At 37.2% G+C, this 20768-nt stretch overlaps 2 protein-coding genes across 8 annotated transcripts in view; one reads left to right on the top strand and one right to left on the bottom strand.

Moving 5' to 3' along the window:
• Nucleotides 1-344: 344 nt before the first annotated feature.
• LOC111395710 (G-type lectin S-receptor-like serine/threonine-protein kinase SD1-1) lies at nucleotides 345-4096 on the top strand. Of its 7 annotated transcripts, XM_023021839.1 has the most exons (8): nucleotides 1476-1605; nucleotides 1709-1830; nucleotides 1969-2100; nucleotides 2227-2351; nucleotides 2591-2801; nucleotides 3068-3305; nucleotides 3389-3539; nucleotides 3643-4096. In XM_023021839.1, the coding sequence occupies exons 2-8, from the start codon at nucleotides 1812-1814 to the stop codon at nucleotides 3937-3939; spliced, it is 1173 nt and encodes a 390-aa protein (XP_022877607.1). In that variant the 5' UTR covers nucleotides 1476-1605; nucleotides 1709-1811; the 3' UTR covers nucleotides 3940-4096. The 7 variants fall into 7 exon arrangements, with proteins under 7 accessions (XP_022877606.1, XP_022877605.1, XP_022877604.1 ...); XM_023021837.1 differs by having other exon boundaries at nucleotides 348-1830; nucleotides 3629-3811; XM_023021836.1 differs by having other exon boundaries at nucleotides 350-1830; nucleotides 2023-2100.
• Nucleotides 4097-9483: 5387 nt separating this feature from the next.
• Nucleotides 9484-20768, bottom strand: part of LOC111395099 (G-type lectin S-receptor-like serine/threonine-protein kinase SD1-1) — a 100058-nt gene continuing 88773 nt past the window's right edge. The window contains exons 2-7 of the mRNA XM_023021112.1: nucleotides 11153-11284; nucleotides 10905-11029; nucleotides 10605-10815; nucleotides 10255-10492; nucleotides 10018-10168; nucleotides 9484-9876 (exon numbers count right to left, since the gene is read on the bottom strand). Coding sequence (XP_022876880.1) covers nucleotides 9541-9876; nucleotides 10018-10168; nucleotides 10255-10492; nucleotides 10605-10815; nucleotides 10905-11029; nucleotides 11153-11284 — 1193 coding nt within the window. The 3' untranslated portion in view covers nucleotides 9484-9540. The remainder of the gene's footprint in view (nucleotides 9877-10017; nucleotides 10169-10254; nucleotides 10493-10604; nucleotides 10816-10904; nucleotides 11030-11152; nucleotides 11285-20768) is intronic.

Below are 20768 nucleotides of genomic sequence, written 5' to 3'. Positions count from 1 at the left end.
AGACGAGCTCAGACCAGGTTCAACCTGGAAGCCAAGCACAAGAAAATCTAACAGTTGCAGAAGTAAATGATCGTATATTAATCTATGCACTGTTATAGATGATAATTTCATTTAAGCTACACTGTTAATTATTTACTATAAGCTTAGATAGCAAGACCTACTTATTCCAGGTCATTATTGATGGAAATGGAGAAGGGAAATAGCTCCAGATACCATAGACTAGTCAGCATTTTAATACTCCCGTCGTTCTTGGTACCAATCCACTGAATAGTCCTGTCCATATATGTATATATATGAAATAGTGGTCCTACTCGAATCTAAGCATGCTTTTTCATATATTTGAAGCATAATCTTAACCTTATAATACATTAGATTTGGCGATTGGATGCAAATTATCAATCTTCTTGATAATTTTTCTAAGTCTAGTTATAAGTCTTGTGCACTAAACCTCATATTCAGTCAATAGGCATTCAAGCTTCTGCTTATTGCCTAAAAATCAATTCTATTAAACTAGAAAAAACGAGAAAGAGAGCAGAACTAGAACCATGAAGATATCCAATAAATATTCCCTCTTAATTTTTGTCCTAACTTTTTTGATGTCCATCCAGAAAATCTCCAATCAAACAGATACTATAACTACTACAAAGATCCTTAGGGATGGCAAGACCATAGTTTCATCGGGTGGCATCTTTGAGTTGGGATTTTTCAGCCCTGGAAATTCCAAGAATAGATACGTGGGCATGTGGTACAAGAATATAACGGACAAGAAGGTAGTATGGGTTGCCAACAGAGAAATTCCAGTCTCAAATACATCAGGAGTAGTCTTAAAGGTTATCGAGCCAGGACTTCTAGTTCTTCTAAATGAATCTAATGGTCGTATCATATGGTCATCTAATACATCCCGACCTGTGAAAACTCCAGTTGCAGTATTGCTTGACTCAGGAAACTTAGTTGTGAAAGATGCAAATGATGATGGCCAAGGGAATTTCCTCTGGGAGAGCTTTAATAATCCGACTAATACATTGTTACCAGGAATGAAGCTTGGTTGGAACTTTATAACTGGTATGGAGGTCTATCTATCATCGTGGAATAACAATGATGATCCATCTTCCGGAGATTTTACATATCACTTAGATCCTAGTGGTTATCCACAGCTTGTTATGAAAAGCGGTTCAGATGTGGTGTTTAAAACTGGACCTTGGAACGGACTAGGCTATAGTGGGATGCCAAACTTGAGGAATAATTCTATTTTCAATTTTGGAGTAGTTATAAACAAAAACGAGGCATACCATGCTTTCGAGCTCCTTGGATCAATTATTTCAAGGTATGCAGTGAATCCAAGTGGTGTTGCAGAGCGTTGGACGTGGATTAGTCGGACGCAAAGATGGGAGGTTTACATTACTGCTCCAACAGATACTTGTGACAGATATAAAGTGTGTGGTGCATATGGTAGTTGCAATATTGACAATTCTCCTGTTTGTGGATGTTTGGATAGATTTCTGCCTAAAGATCCAGAAGGTTGGGATAGGGCAGATTGGTCGGCAGGATGTGATCGAAGAACTTCCTTGAATTGTCAAAATGGAGATGTATTTCTCAAGTATTCAGGTATTAAACTGCCAGATACACAATATTCTTGGTTTAACAAGAGTATGACACTTGATGAATGCAAGGTAGTGTGCTTAAAGAATTGCTCGTGTATGGCTTATAGTCAATTGGATATAAGCAAAGGGGGAAGTGGATGTCTACTTTGGTTCAAAGACCTAATTGACATCAGACAGCTTTCGGAAGCCGGACAAGACATCTACATTAGAATGGCTTCTTCTGAATTACGTAAGAAACTAAGAATTTAATGAACAAATTCTTTACTCTTGTCTAATTTCCCTTCATAGATACTCTGATACTTATCACTTTCAAGGTTTTATCATTATTGAAAAAGAATTCATTTTATTGGCATACAAAATTTTGCAGAGTTGAATGGAAGGAACAAAAAAGTTCTTGAATTAAGTTTGTCGTTGTCAATAGGAATGATTTTGCTTGGGCTTAGTCTGATGTTGTATCTTCGAAGAAGGAAGAAAAGAAATCACAGGCTCAGATCATGCGGTAAGCAAAAACTACGTTTTTCTACTATAGTCAATGGGAGCAACCAAGTTATCCATACTGAGCTAATTGAAATCCCTCTTTTTGGTTTTCTATCAAGTTAAATCCACTTCATCGCTTTTGTTTCAGGCAGGCAAGGACACAACAAAGACATAGAGATACCAATGTTTGATTTATATACAATATCTAAAGCTACCAATAATTTTTCAGTTAATAACAAGCTCGGGGAGGGTGGGTTTGGACATGTTTACAAGGTAATATATAGTTTCATTTTTTAGTTGATATAACAGGGCAGGCACCACACAGTATCAAATATTTTGCTTTCAGAATCCTTTGTAAAATTACTCTTATTTTTCATAAGAAATGAAGTCTTTAAAACATAAAATTGCAATGTCAAGAAAGTCAAACGTGTAAAGTGAGTGGAAGATGAATTTTGTAAACTAGCATCTTGCAAAACAAATACTGTTTTACATGAACGTGATCCATGATATAGGGACTGTTTGAGGAGGGGCAGGAAATTGCAGTCAAACGGTTATCAAGAAATTCCTTCCAAGGACTTGATGAGTTCAAGAGTGAAGTTATCTGTATAGCTAAACATCAACATCGAAATCTCGTGAAGCTTCTAGGATGCTGCATTGAAGGAGAAGAAAAGATGTTAATTTATGAATACATGCCTAATAGAAGTTTGGACTTGATTCTATTCGGTAAGAATTATTGACCTCACACAATCAGCTCAATATCACATTCTATCCAGAGTACCAATTATAAGCAATGACACACATTTTCGGATCCTGTGCAAAAATTTATGATCTTCTGTTATACTGGGTACAACGTTATACACGCATCTTTAGTGCTACCGTGTGCTTGTGAAGTTATTTAGTTATTGATATTGAATTTGATTTCTTATTTCCTCATTTCCGAATATCCAACAAACAAATCATCCTCGTGAGCAGAGAAAAACTTTTTGCAGATCCAATGCAAAGTGCAGTTCTTGACTGGCCAAAGCGCTTTCACATTATCAATGGTATTGCTCAGGGTCTTATGTATCTCCATCAAGATTCCCGTCTAAGAATAATCCATAGAGACCTCAAAGCCAGCAACATTTTGCTGGATTCTGATATGAACCCAAAGATATCAGACTTTGGCCTGGCTCGATGTTTTGGAGGAAACGAGACTGGAGCTAATACAAGCCGAGTAGTTGGAACATAGTAAGAATCTCAATCCCTAATTATATTAAATGCTCTTCTATTGCTCATAACATAATTTCCTTATAAATTTTATCACCACATAGTGGCTACATGTCCCCAGAATATGCTATAGATGGTCATTTCTCAGTGAAATCAGATGTATATAGTTTTGGGGTTTTGGTGCTTGAGATAGTGAGTGGCAAAAGAAACAGAGGATTTTCTCACAGAGATCACCACCACAACCTTCTTGGACATGTATGTATAGTTTAACTATTTCTATGTTCTTGACAATGAATTTTTTCCTTTTGGCATTGGGATTAGAAAAAACGGTCCCTTTAATTTAGTTTTGGAAGTACAGGCATGGAGGTTGTACAAAGAAGGAAGGTCTTTGGAATTAGTCAATGCTCACCTTGACGTCTCGGGCTATTTATCAGAAGTGCTTCGATCGATCCATGTGGGACTTTTATGCGTTCAACAGTGTCCACAAGATAGGCCAAGCATGTCTGTAGCTGTGTCAATGTTAGCGAATGAAGGTTTGTTGCCTCAAGCTAGACATCCTGGTTTTTTCACAGAAAGAGATGCTGAAAGTTCAAGTAGCACAACCACTGCAAATTCAAAAAACCAAATGACCATTTCACTGGTGGAAGCACGATAAGTAATAGATACAATAGTTACCCTGTTTTGCTTTTTTCGTTCTTCAACCAAAATACTGTATTTGTCTTCCATTATAAACATTAGTTTTCTATTAAAGAAATAACATTCTCCTCTGTAATTGATGAATTTAGCAAACATGATAGCACTGGGAAATAAAATCAAGTGAGTAAGTCAATAAAGATTGTATTTTATTCTAATAAGGTCATAATGTCAGAAATACAATCAATTTAGGTAAGCAATTTGTCTTGACCGTGATGAAAGTTATATCGAGAGTATTGACACTTGTACATTGAGTGAATCTTGAAGTATATTGGACAGGTCAAAATGTGTGAATTAATTTCTATAGCATGACCATGCACAGATTTTAATTTATACTTGACAGTCTTATGTATTACCTTATTCAGCTACGCAATGGAAAACTTCCAATCAGTTGCGTACTCCCAAATCTTCCTCAAAATTAGGGCATGGGGCAGTCATTAAATTTATAGAGTTTTTATGAACTTAAAGTTACAGTTACAAATGGAAGTCAAATTTGAAAACCTGAACGAAGTCTGCCAAAAATATAGGATGAACATCCACAGGTTTTATTTAAGATGGTCATCGTATTTAATTTCTAGTTTTTTATTACTACTTTACTGTTAAAAGAGCTGATCATCTATTGACATGAATATAGATGAATCAAATGCATTCAATTGCTTCTTTTTATTCATCTGCAACTGGGATCTAGCTGACCTTCATGAAGAGCAAGAATTGAAGTAATCTTACCATGCAACATTAGGAAAAATAAAATATTCTGAATTCAATCAACATTTTGGCTATAATTAATTGACCGTTTCTTCAATAATTATCATATTGTTCAACCTATCTATCTGCCTTCTAGATCAGTTATTCTAATTCTATATGTGTTGGCGTTGGCCTCAGATATACAGGTTTTTTCATTAACAGAACTGTTTTCCATGAAAAATCCGATTTTTTTGGGATCTGCAAATTTGCTAACTCCTCAATTCGTAACATGAAAAGCACTGTGTGTTTCTGAATGCATGGTAAGTCCACATGTATACATCTCCTCAATTAATATTCAGAAGAAAAAAAAATGTTGAATGTTTCAAGCATTCATTCATTAGTTCCAAAGCTTTATCTTCATTTCAAAGGAGTGAAAATTGCTCGAGTTAGATGAGTATTATCAAGTCCATAAAGTTAACTCGAAAACTGAAATTCGATTCATATCGCTACTTAGATATCCTAAAAGGCTATGATAGTGATTCATGTCTGAAACTTTTGTTCTTTTTGCCACTATCTCTAACAAGATGATTCCCATGCTGAAGACACCTGATTTTATGGAGAATTTACCTCAATGGTATATTCTGGAGCCATATAGCCACTATATAAAGTTATCTATTGTAGCCGCAATAGTTGCTAAATCAAGGTAAATCTATATCTTTAATTTTTATGGGCTTCTTCTTCTTATTAGAATCGTTGTTTGATCCTGAAAGTTACTAGTTCAATCCTAAAATCATCCAGAGGGATGAATAGGTGAAAACTAAGGAATTGAAATTATCAATTAATAGCAGCAAATCACTTATTAATTGTTCTAGATGTTTAATCAATCAAACCAATTTATCCTATGTTAAACTGCCACAATTTGCAATATAAAAGTAATCAGGAATACAAGAATTGTTGACAGGGAAACTCAACTGGGTAAAAATTACGAGACCAAATCAATAACCTCCACTATAGACAATAAGAACTTGTAGTACGATCCGACCTAGAAAATCCAATAGACTCACTATCTAATTCCTGTAATCTCCGAGACCTGCTGGAACATACTTCACTCACACTTATTTCTAATCTTTAGGAATTTTCTATCTCCTGTGGATCACTAAAAACACCTTGTTCTTGTACTATTTCTATATTCCTAGTTCAACATTTCTCAATTTTCAGCAACCTCTGAAAGCTATTAAGAAAGTACATTCCTGTATGTGCATAAAAAGTGGGTATTTTTTATTATATGAATTTGATGTTTTCCGTAAAGTTGTGGTTGAATGAACTCAAGAATCAAAGGATTGATCTAAGGCTTAAATGTGTTTTTCAATATTAGAAAGATGTTATGAAGAAGAAATATAATGAACAACCACGCCAAAAACATTTTAGAGCTTGGGTATATATAGTAGAAGGCAATTAGGTAACTCGTGCTGTATAAAATTCTTGAAAAACGCTAACTAGGATTTTACGCGTAATACCATCTCTCGAGCACCTAGCTAACGATAAGTGAGCGACCAGTGTGTCACTCGAGCAAGAGCTGGGCGATACTGTTTACTATTTTTTTTCCTCGAGCATTAGTTAGGCGTCACGCTAGCGTAAATTCGACAACTCCCTCCTCATTCCAAACTCGAATCCTAAGTTACCTATGTCATCTATAAAATATTCCAATTGACTTCTTGACTTTTAAACATTTCATATTAGTCGTTTTGTATAAAGAATTGACAATACAATAAAATCCTAACAGATTCTAAAAAGAACCAGATGATGCAATTTTCTTTGCATGAATCATGTTTTAATTAAGTTTTATCCATAGTTGCTGCTATATTTTACAATGAACAAGATTGGTCGATGTTATTTTTCCCTCAAGTTCTGCGTTATGAAACTTGATTATAAAATTATGCTCCATAGAGTGATGTTAGTCTTTAGAAGTTCATAAAAATAATATAACGAATCTCAATCGAACCAAGGATACTTGAACTGTTTCTGTTGATTTTTATGAACACTCCATTCTTATCTATATTTAATACGAGCTAAAATACAGATTTCATGAGTCTGGCATGATCAAACTTGTAAAATCTGGACCAGACCCATTCGTCTGACTTTTAAACAGGCAACCGACTTGCAAATTGGTCCAAGATAAGCTACATGGCCAGACCCCATTGCTTGTGAACATGTCAACCTTGGTGCCTCGAATCGATGATTGGACCGAGTTTTGTAAGTATTCATAATATCTTATCTGGCTAAGAAAATATACATGTCTTAGAAACTAAGAAGTCTAAGAAGTGATTACCAGATAGATTTATCTGGCTAAGATACATCTCCAAGACTTCAAATATTTATTTATTGGATTTTTCTAGTTGTATAACAGGAATTGACAATTTTGGTGGACAATGTCCTCACAGTAGGGAGCTCAGGCTTTTTTTTATTCATTATGGGGCCTCCTCCAATATGTGTAGTTATCAATCGGATTGTCAATCTTGGTTTTACATACAACACTTCCCTTATTATATACCTGATTACCAAGGTAGTTGACCATCTCCATTCCTTGAATCCTGGCGTCACCGGGATAACCAAAATTCTTCCACGTGTTGTTTTGTGGGGAAGCTCCAGCTGTCTTGTCTATTAGTACAAGGTTTTCAGTAACTCAGAGTCATAATTAATGTCAATTTCATTATTTTCTTTTCATCACTTACTTTCAGTCTGGCATAAATAATCAATAATTTGTCAAACACGTTTACTTGACTTTTCTTGTAGCCACATCTAGTATGGGGTTTATTCCATGGGAAAAACAAAGGGTAATGCAGCTTAAACGTGTCTATTCTTACAGCTACGTAAAGTTTATGGAAAAATCGGTAATGAATCTTATGCTTGTAAATCAAGCAACTATCAAGTATTCTTTCTTTTGTTCCTTAGATATTTTCATTCCACACAGGAAAAAATCATATAATTGGTCTCTAATTTGTTTTATTGCATTACAGCAATGGCCGTAATATAATCTGATGAAGTTGGAAGAACAGCAACCAATACTGGAACTTAACCCGAACTAAAACCTGCAGTAGATTTGAAGTTGCATGCGTTGGGAAAAAATGGCTTGTTAGGGCTGTTTTGGCATAATTTTGAGTGGGATCTGTTCGTTCATTTTGAAAGATCAAAGTTGATTTGTGTTCTCCTTTGTGAGAATATTGATATCATTTATTTACTTGCCAAAAATGATAACTGGGTAAATAAAAAATTAAAGCTCAAATTGATGAATTGGAAGAGGTTAATGTGTCAAAGAGAAAACTACAAGTTTACAAAAGCTATATGGCTACACTTTGAAAGTTTGTAATCATGTGTAGAGATTCTTTCCACGTGCAAACGCAAGGGGTACAAATCAAGAACCGAAATAGCACTTTGGATCTTGAACTCATGTGCACTTGAATGTTGCACTGAACGAACCAAAAAATGGCCTCCTTAGGAGGGTCCACGTTTTAATTCACACGGGAAAGCAGAATTCTTAAAGGATATAATGGAACTTATTAGGAGAGAAGAAGCCAACATTAGTGAGGCTCATATTTCGGCATTAACGAAATTCAAATAAACTTGTTAAAGAAATGAAATTGAGGAATGCAAGAAAAGGAGATTTCAGTCTTGATAAATATTTTTAGTTGAATCAAAGAACTCAGAACTCAGAAATTTCACTCTAAACGCGATATCCTTCGGAAAAAAAATGTTAAGACTTGGGGTCCATCTTAATAAGGTCAACCTTATTAAGAGAAGTGTCCCAATCCTTTATATATTGGTCATTATTTCGGTATTTTATCGATGTGGGATTATATTCCCTTAACATGCTCCCGCAAGATGGTGGCTCTTTTTTAGCAGACCAATCTTGAAATCCGTGTACTCATTTTTGAGATTTAATCGGATCGAATAGCTTGTTGGAGCTTACTGGGCTCTGATACCATGGTAAGATTTGGGGTCCATCTTAATAAGATCAACCTTATTAAGAGGAGTGTCACAATCCTTTATATATTGGTCATTATTTCGGTATTTTACCGATGTAGGATTATATTCCCTTAACTTATAAGAATTATCAAAGTACTTAATTTATCGTTATTCGTATCTTCTCTGTGCATGAAACTGACTTCGCTCTCTGTTTCTGGGGACGAGCTCTTTTCAAGTTTAATCAAGGCCTTATAGATGACTATGACTTTCTCTCATCCCAGGGAAGTGACAAAGACAAAAGTGAATGCTACAAATGGAAGGGTGTGGCATCTAGCAACTTAACTGCTCACGGGAATGTTTCTTATTATCATCCCTTGAGAGATAAGACCTGCCCTGCATTGCTTGAGATGCAGCATTTGGATTACCTGGACTGGACCTAAGGGGAAATGATTTCGGAGGCAGTAATCAAATACCAAAATTCATTGGTTCCTTCAAGAATTTAAGACACGTGAAATTTAAGCATGAACATCGGAAAGTTACCAACCTGCAGACTCTTGAAATTTTTGGATTCGCTTGTCCATATTGTCACCAGCTGAGATTCAAGAACCTAGAATTGCTTTCTCATCTCTCTCCATATCTTTACTTGACTGGTGTTAACCTTAAAGAAACCAACTGGCTGCAGCAAATAGCAAAGCTCCCTTTTCCTCAAAGAATTGCTTTTTAAAAGAAAAGATACACAACCTCGATTTTAATTAAAAAAGAACTTAAAAAAATAAAGAGCTAAAAAAAATAACTATACCCATGTCTAGCGCCACTATTGCTACTTAGTACATAGCATTACTCATTAACAATAGTTCTCTTATAGTAGCATGATTATGTGTATGTTCTGCAAAATTATCATTCTGTTGAACCTTCTCTATCTGGCTTCTATATCAGTCATACTCACTGCATTTGAATTTGGCTCTGGTTTACAAGTTTCTTCATTATTGTAATGCAGTTCACAAGTTTCTTCAATATTGTAACTCCCTCCCATGAAAAATCCAGGTTCATTGGGATCAGGCAAATTTGCTCCCTCCTGATCACTTCCTAGCATAAAAAGCACATTGGACATAAATGGCCTGTTGTCTGCGTGTTTCTGAACGTATAATAAGCCCACATGCATACATCTCTTCACTTGAGATTCAACATATGAATCTTTCAAACATTCATCCATTAGTTCCAAGGCCCTGTCTTCTTTCCAGAGGAGCCATGCCTATGAAAATTGATCTAATTAGAATGTAGCTCACAAGAAAACTAGTAGAGATGTATTTGTAAAGTACCAAAAGCTCAAGGAGAAAAAAAATAAAAATAAAAAATAAAAAAATGTAAAATTCAATTTGCTCACGCTACTTACGTGTCCTAGAAGGCTATCACAGTGATCCATGTATCTGAAACTTCTGTTCTTTTTGCCAGTCACTATCTCTAACAAGACAACACCCATGCTAAAGATATCTGATTTTACTGAGAACTTCCCATCAAAGGCATACTCAGGAGCCATATAGCCACTGTATAAAGTTATTGATCAATGGTCATATGATGCTGTGCAAACAATTAATTTTTTAACTAATGTTAACGAGAAACTGAAACTTACTATGTCCCAATAACTCTTTTTGTTCTTTCTATATCGTGACCCCCTCCAACAATTCTTGCCAAGCCAAAGTCCGAAATTTTCGGATTTAGATATTCGTCTAGCAAGATATTGCTTGTTTTGATATCCCTATGGATAATCTTTAATCTTGAGTCGTGATGAAGGTAGAGAAATCCACGAGCAATCCCCATAATAATGTCAAAACGCTTGGGCCATGACAATATTGTCCTTTTATCTTCATCTGCACAGAATTGCACAGTTTTAATTGTTAAAACTACATGTTTGATCCCCTTGGATCAAGCATAATGATTTACAAAACATATTAATCAGATAAAGGGTTTCTTAGGTCATACCAAAAATAAAATTATCCAAGCTTCTGTTCTCCATGTACTCATAGATTAACATTCTTTCATCTCTTTTAGTGCAACATCCCAATAATCTGACGAGGTTTCTGTGTTGGAGTTTGGCAATCAAATTCACTTCATTCTTGAATTCTTCAATACCTTCTCTGGATGTTTTGGACAGTCTTTTTACTGCTACTCCTTGTCCATCTGATAACCTACCCTTAATATGCAATATAAGATACAAATGTTAATGTGATATATTCGTACAAAGAAAAAAGGCACCACATCTGTTTTCGCTAGAGAAATTACCCGGTAAACAGGACCAAAACCACCTTCACCTATCATGTTTTTGCTGGAGAAGTTATCCGTGGCAGTAGCTACAGTTGCCAAACCAAATGAAGGTAATTCTAGGCCTTCAGTTTTCCTTTCTTCTCCTATAAAACAATAATTGCCTTAGGGCTTTAATGCAAGCTTACTGTGATTTATGTATTCTTAAGCACTTTGCTGCATTTGTAATAAAACTTCTGTGAGAAAGAACTGAGGATAGGTTTTATTACCTTTACTTGTTAGTCTTCTCTTTAGAAGTATGCCTCCGCAGATTAAAGCAGAGATAATCACTCCGACAGCAGTCAAAATGAAGATTATCTTTGCGGGCCTTTTCTTCTTCTTACCTAAAACATTGTTAGATTCTGCAATGAAAAAAAGCAGCTGACGTAACTATTCTCCACATGAATCCTTTTTTAATTTAACTGGTTATCTAGAGTTTTTGGCTTTCTGATATAAACTACAAGAAATAACATTAGTTGATTTTTTTTTCTCTTGTATTCCCCTTCTGAATCTTGATTATAAAATTTGGTTGCTTAATATGATGCTGGCTTTTAGAAGTTAATATAACTAACATTGCAAAGGATCTCAACTCTGTTCTGTTTTGGACCGTCCTTACCCACAGATAAAACTGAGTTTTCTCAATTTCAACTGGCAAAAAGCTCCAAGTTAAATATGGATACTTGAGAGTGTTTCTATTGATGTATATGGACATTCTATTCTTATCTCGATCAATATGAACTAAAATATTAGGTTAAATTTATGAATCTCAAGCAGGTCTACTTGCCCTGATCTCATGTGAACCAGTCAACCTCGGTGCATTGGCCGGATCAATGATTGGGCTGAGCATCATTAGTATACATGATCCAGAAGACAACATGACCTAAATTTTTTATACTACAGAGAAATTGGCTATTTTGTGTAACATGCGATTAGTATACATGAGTTTCACGTGCTCTAAACCTGGTCCGCACCACCCACTTTACCCTACCACCTATAGGCGATCGTCCGTCCTATGACCGCCCGAAAAGGAACTGCAGTTGTCTTGAATAGGAATCCTAAAGTGATTAACAGAATCCCCCTAAAAATACTACTCCATTTTATGGTTTCGAAATTCTCTACATTCACGAGTAGATACATGGCTTTGAAACTAAGAGTGATTAGCAGAAGACTTACCTAGTTCTGAAGCTGGCAAACGACTGTAGATGTTCACCGTGCTATCTGCTTCAGGAGGCTCTCTAATATCAATCAAATCCCCAAACCACATCAAACAGCTACTAATTCCATCTATAAAAGGGGTAGCAAAAGCTGTACAGGAACAGCTTTTGGAACACTGAGATTTGCATTCATTGAAACTCATACTAGTATTCAATTGAAACTGGAACCTATCAGGAAAGTTAGCTTCCACCCCAAGAAACCCGTCTCCATTCTGGCAATTTATTGGCGTAATTCTAACACATCCACCGGACCAATCTTGCACGTCCCAATCCTTCTGAAATCTTGGGGCGAATCCTTTCAGACACTCACATATTGGTACCTGACTAATTCTGCAGATACCATTAGGACCACACCGATCATAATTGTCACAAGAATCGCGTGGAAAAGTGTGAACAAGATTCCACCCATTTTTGCTCTCATTCATAGTATAGCGATGGATAAAGCCTGATTTGTCTAAAGTTAATCTCGTGATTAATGAGCTGTTATCATAGAGTGAAATCCTGTCTTTATTGAATACCAAAACTGGTTTAAAAGGTGTAGTGAGAATGAAAGGGAGATTACTGGTGTAATGCCCACTCCATGGGCTGCGGCGGCTTCTTTTTATCTTCTCGTGGTAGACAACCATTTCAACTAGGCCACCATTATATTCAATCCTGTCGGAAAAATCTCCAATGGACGGATCATGAGAACTTCTCCAAGACGTCTGTGAGAAGGAGGGAAGAGAAAGGGCAAGCAGCGCCTAGGCGCTGCCCAGTTTCTGCCGAAGCAGAAACTGGGCGCCTAGGCGCCATGTCCAGGCGCCTAGGCGCCCCGGCATGTATATATATATGCATTTTTTCCCTCTTTCATAATGAGACACACAACACAAGACCTAGAGAGAAAAGAGAGAAAACTTTTGAGAGAATTTTACAAGATTGAAGGTTGTTCATCTTGGGTATAAATTCAAAGGTATTTTCTTTCTTGGGGATTAACTTGAGGCTTGTTCAAGTAATCCAAACACATTGATTATCATATATTCCATTGGATTCATTTCTTCCTCATTTTCTTGTTCTTAAAGCATATTGGAAATTTTCACTTTGCCAACTTAGTTTGATCTTTGGGCATTCATTGGGAGGTATTTCCCAACAATTTGGTATCAGAGCTCCTTCCAAAATCAAGGTGGTTAAGCTTCGATTTTGTGGTGAGTTGCTTGAACTTTGTTGTGCACAAGGTGTTTGTGAAAATTCTCAAGTGAACTTTTGTGATTTATTTTCAGTAAACAAGTGAGTAAATCATGTCTACTAGAGGAATGGTGAAGATTGGGAAGTATGAGATAGAAAAATTCAATGGGAAAAATGATTTTTCATATTGGAGAATGCAAATGAAAAATTTGTTGATTTCTCAAAAGTTGCACAAGGCATTGGCGGGAAAGGAGAAGAAGCACGTTGATATGTCGGACGAGGATTGGGAAGAGTTAGATCTTGAGGCACGAGCGTCTATCATTCTTTGCCTTGAAAGAGATGTTGCTTTCTTGGTTGATAGTGAGTTAACAGCGGCGGAGGTGTGGACAAAGTTGGAGGCGAACTTCATGACGAAGACTCCAACAAATCGGATCTACTTGAAGTCCAAATTGTATACTTGCAAGATGGATGAAGGTACACCAATCCGGGAGTACGTCAACAAGTTTGATAGGATCATATCGGACTTGAAGGACATTGATGTGGATGTAGATGATGAGGATCAAGCACTTCTACTACTTCTTTCATTGCCAAAGTCTTACGAGAACCTAGTACAAACATTAATGCTTGTGGGTGATAAACTTGTGATGGAGGACACTAGAACGTCACTTCTAGCGGATGATCTTCGAAAGATTGCAACTAGTGGCATGTCTACCAGTGGTAACAAGGAGCAAGCTCAAGGATTGTTTGTAAGGGGTAGAAGCAATGTGCGACCAAAGGGTAAGGGAGAAAAATCTAGATCGAGTTCTAGACCTCTTGTGGAAAGGTCTTGTTTCAAATGTGGTGAGCTTGGGCATTTCAAGGCGAATTGTCCAAACAAAAAGGGTTGGAAGAAGAACAATAAGAACAACAACAATGGGAAGGTGCAAGTCAAGCAAGAGGTAAGCTATGCCTCGGAAGGAGGGGAAAGCGATGAGTGCTACACCATCTCTTGTGATGAAGAGACCTCCGGTAAGTGGATTCTAGACTCCGGATGCTCTTACCATATGTGTCCAAATAGGAAGTGGTTTACTACCTATAGAAGCACTGAGGGTGGAACCGTGTTGATGGGTAATAACCATTCATGTAAAACGGTGGGGCTTGGTTCGATTAGAATCAAGATGCATGATGGAGTGGTTAGAACATTGATGGATGTTAGACATATTCCTGACTTGCGAAAGAACCTTATCTCTGTTGGTGCCTTGGACTCCGGTGGTTGCAAGATTGTAACATGGAATGGAGTAAAGAAGGGTATTCGTGAAGGCAATCTCTACGCTCTTCAGGGTACTACAGTTACTGAAGATGTAGCAGTTGGAACAAGTGGAAGTGGTGGAGACCCATGTGAGTGCACTCGGCTATGGCAAGGAGGCTTGGGCATATGTCTGAAAAGGGGCTAGAATTGCTAGTCAAGAAAGGCTTGCTAAAGAACTTGAAGAAGCCTTGCATGGACTTTTGTGAGGATTGCGTATACGGTAAAGCACACCGAGTTCAGTTCCAGCCAAGCAAACATAGAAACAGAGGCATTCTTGACTATGTGCATACGGATGTATGGGGCCCAGCTTCTGTCACTTCCAAAGGCGGTTCCAGGTATTTTGTTACATTTGTTGATGATTATTCTAGATATGCTTGGATTTATTTTTTGAAGCATAAGAATGAGGTATTCGACACCTTCAAGAAGTGGAAAGCAATGGTTGAAAACAGAACTGGAAAGAAATTGAAGACACTGAGATCTGATAACGGTATTGAGTATACAGATGGTGCTTTCAAGGAGTTCTGTGGTAAAGAAGGCATTGTTAGACACTGGACTATAAGAAATACACCGCAACAGAATGGGGTCGCAGAAAGACTGAATCGCACATTTCGAGAGAAATCGATGTGTATGCGATCTTATGCTAGTTTGGGCAGAGAATGGTGGGCAGAGTCGGTTGCAAATGCTTGCTATATTGTGAACCGGTCTCCACATTCAAGGTTAGATGGAGATGTACCTTATAGGGTACTGACAGGAGAACATGCAGATTATGAGAAACTCAGAACATTCGGATGCACAGCCTACTATCATGTCAACGAGGGAAAACATGATGCGAGGGCCAAGAAGGCTATATTCTTGGGGTATGCGGCAGGAGTTAAAGGCTATCGCCTTTGGTGTTTAGAGGATTCTAAGTTCATAATCAGCAGAGATGTTACTTTTGATGAGAACTCCATGGTAGCTTCGTTGAAAGCTACAATGCCCAGTGGTGATGATGTTGAGACTACAATGTCTCAAGTTGTTGAGATAGAACCTAGAGATCAACCTGATTCTAGTCATGTTCAAGAGGAGCATCAAACAGACACTCAAGATGAGAGTGATGATACACTTGAACAAGAGACGGTTCAGCAAGAGAATGTACAGGCACAGCAACAACAGCAGCTTGCAGATAGCTTGGCTTCCTCTAGGCCACGCCGTACCTACAAGCAAGTTCTAAAGTTGGGGTCAGACGAGCCTTTGAGGCACTATGGGCAGACAAATTTGGTTGAGTATGCTCTCTCAGTGGAGGATGATGAGCCTACCACTTTCAAGGAAGCTATTTTAAATAACAATAACAAGAGTTTGTTGGCGGCAATGGAAGAAGAGATGGAATCACTTCACAAGAACCAAACATGGGAGGTTGTCCCATTGCCCATAGGTAAGAAAGCTATTGGTTGCAAGTGGTTGTATAAAAAGAAGGAGGATCCTACCAAGCTCGGTGGTACAAGATTCAAAGCGAGGTTAGTGGCTAAGGGGTTTGCACAAAGAGAGGGAGTTGACTACAATGAGATCTTTTCTCCTGTGGTCAAGCACACTTCCATTCGGGTGCTATTGAGTATTGTTGCTCATCATGATCTTGAGCTGGAACAACTCGATGTCAAAACCGCCTTCTTGCACGGGGACTTGGATGAGGAGATCTATATGCATCAACCTGAGGGCTACAAGGTTGAGGATAAGGAACGTCAGGTATGTCGCTTGAGAAAATCACTATATGGATTGAAGCAATCTCCTCGGCAGTGGTACAAGCGATTTGACTCCTTCATGCTAAAGCATGATTTCTCCAGAAGTGAGTATGACTGCTGTGTTTATATTCGGAAACTTCGGGGAGGTAACTATATCTATCTTCTTCTATATGTGGATGACATGCTTATCGCTTCTAAAAGCAAGGTGGAGATAGATAAGTTGAAATCTCAACTTGGTAAAGAGTTTGAGATGAAGGATATGGGGGCTGCTAGGAAAATACTGGGCATGGAGAGAGAGGACGAAACGGCGAATGCTCTTGAGTCAGAAAGGTTATATTGAGCGGGTTATTGCTAGGTTTGGGTTGCAAGGTGCAAAGTCGGTGGTAACTCCATTGGCTCCACATTTTAGGCTCTCTAGTAAACAGTCTCCTACTACAGCGGAAGAACAGGTACGCATGGATCGTGTGCCTTATGCTAGTGCAGTTGGCAGTTTGATGTATGCCATGGTGTGTACACGCCCAGATATTTCACAGGCGGTGAGTGTGGTCAGTAGATTCATGGCGAATCCGGGGAAGGCACACTGGGAAGCTGTGAAGTGGATCCTGAGGTACTTAAAAGGTACCGCGGATACGGGTTTATGTTTTGGTGGAGATGCATGTCATATAAGTGGGTTTGTGGACTTGGATTATGCAGGTGATCTAGATAGACGACGATCTACTACTGGATATGTGTTTTGCATACATGGTGCCCCAGTTAGTTGGCGATCGATGTTACAGGCTACAGTTGCTCTTTCTACCACAGAGGCCGAGTATATGGCCATGGCAGAGGGAGTGAAGGAAGCATTGTGGCTATGGGGTCTTCTAGATGATTTGGGGATTGAGCAGGATTGTGTGGATTTGTGGTGTGATAGCCAGAGTGCGATTCACTTGGCTAAGAATCAGGTTCAACATGCTCGAACCAAGCATATTGACGTCAGGTATCATTTTGTGCGTGATGTTATAGAGGAAGGTGATATTTCACTCTCGAAGGTACACACAAATGAGAACCCAGCTGACATGTTAACCAAAGTGGTGACGGGTAGCAAGTTTCAACATTGCTTGGACTTGCTTCACATTAGTCCGTGTTGATATGCCCGAGAAGGCATGGCCCTTCGGGGCGAGGTTGAAATGAAGGTGGAGGTGAACTACGGAGGCTTGATCCCGAGTTTTGGGTACGTAGGCAATTATGGTTTGAATGATGCAGCCGAGTTTTGGTGCTTGTTTCTTCTTCTTGTGTTCGTCCAAAATTTGAGGTCTATCAAATGATGTACGAGGTGGAGAATTGTGAGAAGGAGGGAAGAGAAAGGGCAAGCAGCGCCTAGGCGCTGCATGGGCAGCGCCTAGGCGCCCCGAATGCAGAAGCAAAGCAGAATATTGGCGCCTAGGCGCCACTTCCATGGCGCCTAGGCGCCCCGGCATGTATATATATATGCATTTTTTCCCTCTTTCATAATGAGACACACAACACAAGACCTAGAGAGAAAAGAGAGAAAACTTTTGAGAGAATTTTACAAGATTGAAGGTTGTTCATCTTGGGTATAAATTCAAAGGTATTTTCTTTCTTGGGGATTAACTTGAGGCTTGTTCAAGTAATCCAAACACATTGATTATCATATATTCCATTGGATTCATTTCTTCCTCATTTTCTTGTTCTTAAAGCATATTGGAAATTTTCACTTTGCCAACTTAGTTTGATCTTTGGGCATTCATTGGGAGGTGTTTTCCCAACAACGTCAAATATTTATCTTGACCTTGTCCAAGGTAGTCTACAAGTACCATTCCTGGTAACCTGGTATCACAAGGGTAATCAAAACTCTGCCATATATAGTTTTGTTGAGAAGTTGAGTTCATAATTACAAGGTTTCCAGTGTTTAAGAGGCGTACAACTGGAATTGATGCAACACTTGATATATTTGACGACCAGATAATGGTTTTGCCTCTCTGAAGAAGTAAAGTTCCATTTCTGGCTATGGACAAGATCCCTTGCGAGTCTATAATGGGATTATTTCTATTTGCAACCCAAATAACAACATCCGGAGTAGTTTTGTACCATATTCCTAAGCACCTGCTATTGGAATTACCAGGGGAGAAGAATCCCAGCTCGAATATTTCTCCCTCAGAAACTAAAATCTGCCCGTCGCGAATGGTTTGGTTTGCAGAAAGTGTATCTGCTGCAACGGACAATTTGAGAAAAGTTAAAGAATAGATGAGAGCAACGGTAAATTGTGATTGCAACATTTTTTTGGATCAAGGAATCAGTAAGTTGCCATTCCGTGTGACTTTGGAAAACACAAAACCAATCTGAATCTTCTGTAAATTGGAGTTAAGTGCTAACAAGTGTAGTGACTTTTCTGTGGTCTTTGGGTCCTGGTTGGCACCTAGTTTAAGGTGTGAACGTTGAAAAATCTGCATACCATAGAATAAAATAATGGAGGTAAATTACAGACGCATTAGGTTGCCAAGATATTTCATTCCTTTTCCTTTTCCTTTTCTGTTAATGTTTAATTGTTCAATTTCCTTTTGTTGTAACAGTTAAAAAGGTCATGTCGTTTATTCAACAAAATTTGACAAGATTACTAAAACAAAAGTGGTAATTGGGTCAAATAGCCTATATTATAATACACTTTGGAATTTTAGCCTTTGACCAGAATAATGTTTTTAAAATAAATATATTAAAGGGGGATTTATAAACTACCTAAAACACCCTTATTCAACATCACCAGAAAACTTAATTCCCCATTTTCTTTTCTCAAATCAATTGAATTCCAGAATCCTAAATCCATCATCTTTGTTCTCTCTTCACAATCCCCAACCCCCCTAATTTTTCTTCTTGTCTTCTTCATCTCCAGATCCTTCTACCATTTAAAATCAATTTCCTTCGTCTTCTTGAGTGAAATGAAGAATTTGGTATGAAGGTTTTATCAATTTTTCCAAGATCGAAACTCGCAAAAAAAAAAAAAAAAAAGTACCCATACGTGAATAACCACTTCTAAGAACCAATTTCACAGTGGGCTATTCTCAGGTATGAATGATTCCTCAATTTTTCATTTTTAATACGATTTTATGCCCCCAAAAAAAAAATTAAAGAAATTTGTGCCAGGATGAATTATACCAATAGGGTGGGCTTTTTTAGACCTTTAAATTTATTCATTTTTTTGTATGTTGTGATTAACTTTTGGAACTCAATTTTCTCTTCATATTTTTCATTATTGCTTTGAATTACACCAAAAATACTTAACAATTCAACTTTCTTCCTGTAACTGCAAATTTGAAAAAATGTTATTTCTCTGCTTATTTTTCATGAAGTAGATATATAAGCAAATTGATAAAAAAAATATGTAGTAGAGTGTTCTGAGTATGAGATATTGAACATATACATATGGGCTTATAAGTAAATAACGTAGGTGATTTTGAAAATTACAACACATGATTCTTTTTTATTCTAATTAGTGTTGAGCTGATAAATGGAAACAAAGATGGCAATTTGATAGAAAGTGCTGTCAAAAATTAGATATTTAAGTATTTGCTTGTTGAAAATATTTAAATGTCATGTTAGTTGCAATATTAATGTAATGAAATAGATATTCTGTGATATCATTGAAGTCTTAGTAAATTGGTACTATTTTGTAATTTGCATTAAATGGAATATGGTAGAGTAATAAAAGATCGTGATTTTTTACTGTAACTAATATATGGTAATGTTTTGCATGTTTTTCCATGATGTAAATTGCATTTACTTGGTTGAGATTGTGATATTTGATATGTTAGTTGTTGAATTTTTCAGCATGGCACCATGAAGTTTATATAGTTCTGAAAATTGCATCCTGCCGTTTATGCAATTTTGAAAATGTCACCTATTTTTTTTTCTATTTTTGAAAATGAATTGTACTACATATCATTTAACATTATTGTAAAATTCTTATATTTGTTCATTGATTAATTAACATGATCATTTTGTGTCTTTTATTGTAGAAATGGAGCACTCATTTTAGTATGTGATTTCTTTATTGTAGAAATGGAACACTCATTTGAGTTTGTGATTCCCGCTGAAGATAAAGTTAAGGCAGCCTTCAAAAATGCGCTCCCTTCATAGACTTACTATATTTAAGCAATATTAGATGATATTTGGGGGAGAAAAGCTTTTGGCCGCACAATTGAATGATGAGCAGAGATAAGCAACAGACACGTCAGTAGGTAGCTTGCAGTTATCTCTTGTCGATCAATGAGATTACGGAATATACACTACCAACTTTATAGAACTTTTGTCAGCCGGATTAGACGTAAAACTTATATCCGATAATAAGATTGAATAATTGTTTTCTTTGTATATTTTTCAATTTTATGTGATCAGATGATATAGGACTTAGACGCTAATTTTGTTAGATGGTAGTATTTTGATTAGTTGTTTACTTTTGCTGTAATGAAATAAG

This window comes from Olea europaea, chromosome 6, assembly GCF_002742605.1.
Source record: "Olea europaea var. sylvestris chromosome 6, O_europaea_v1, whole genome shotgun sequence".
Classification (NCBI taxonomy): Eukaryota; Viridiplantae; Streptophyta; class Magnoliopsida; order Lamiales; family Oleaceae; genus Olea; species Olea europaea.
This window is presented reverse-complemented; position numbering and strand designations above follow the sequence as displayed.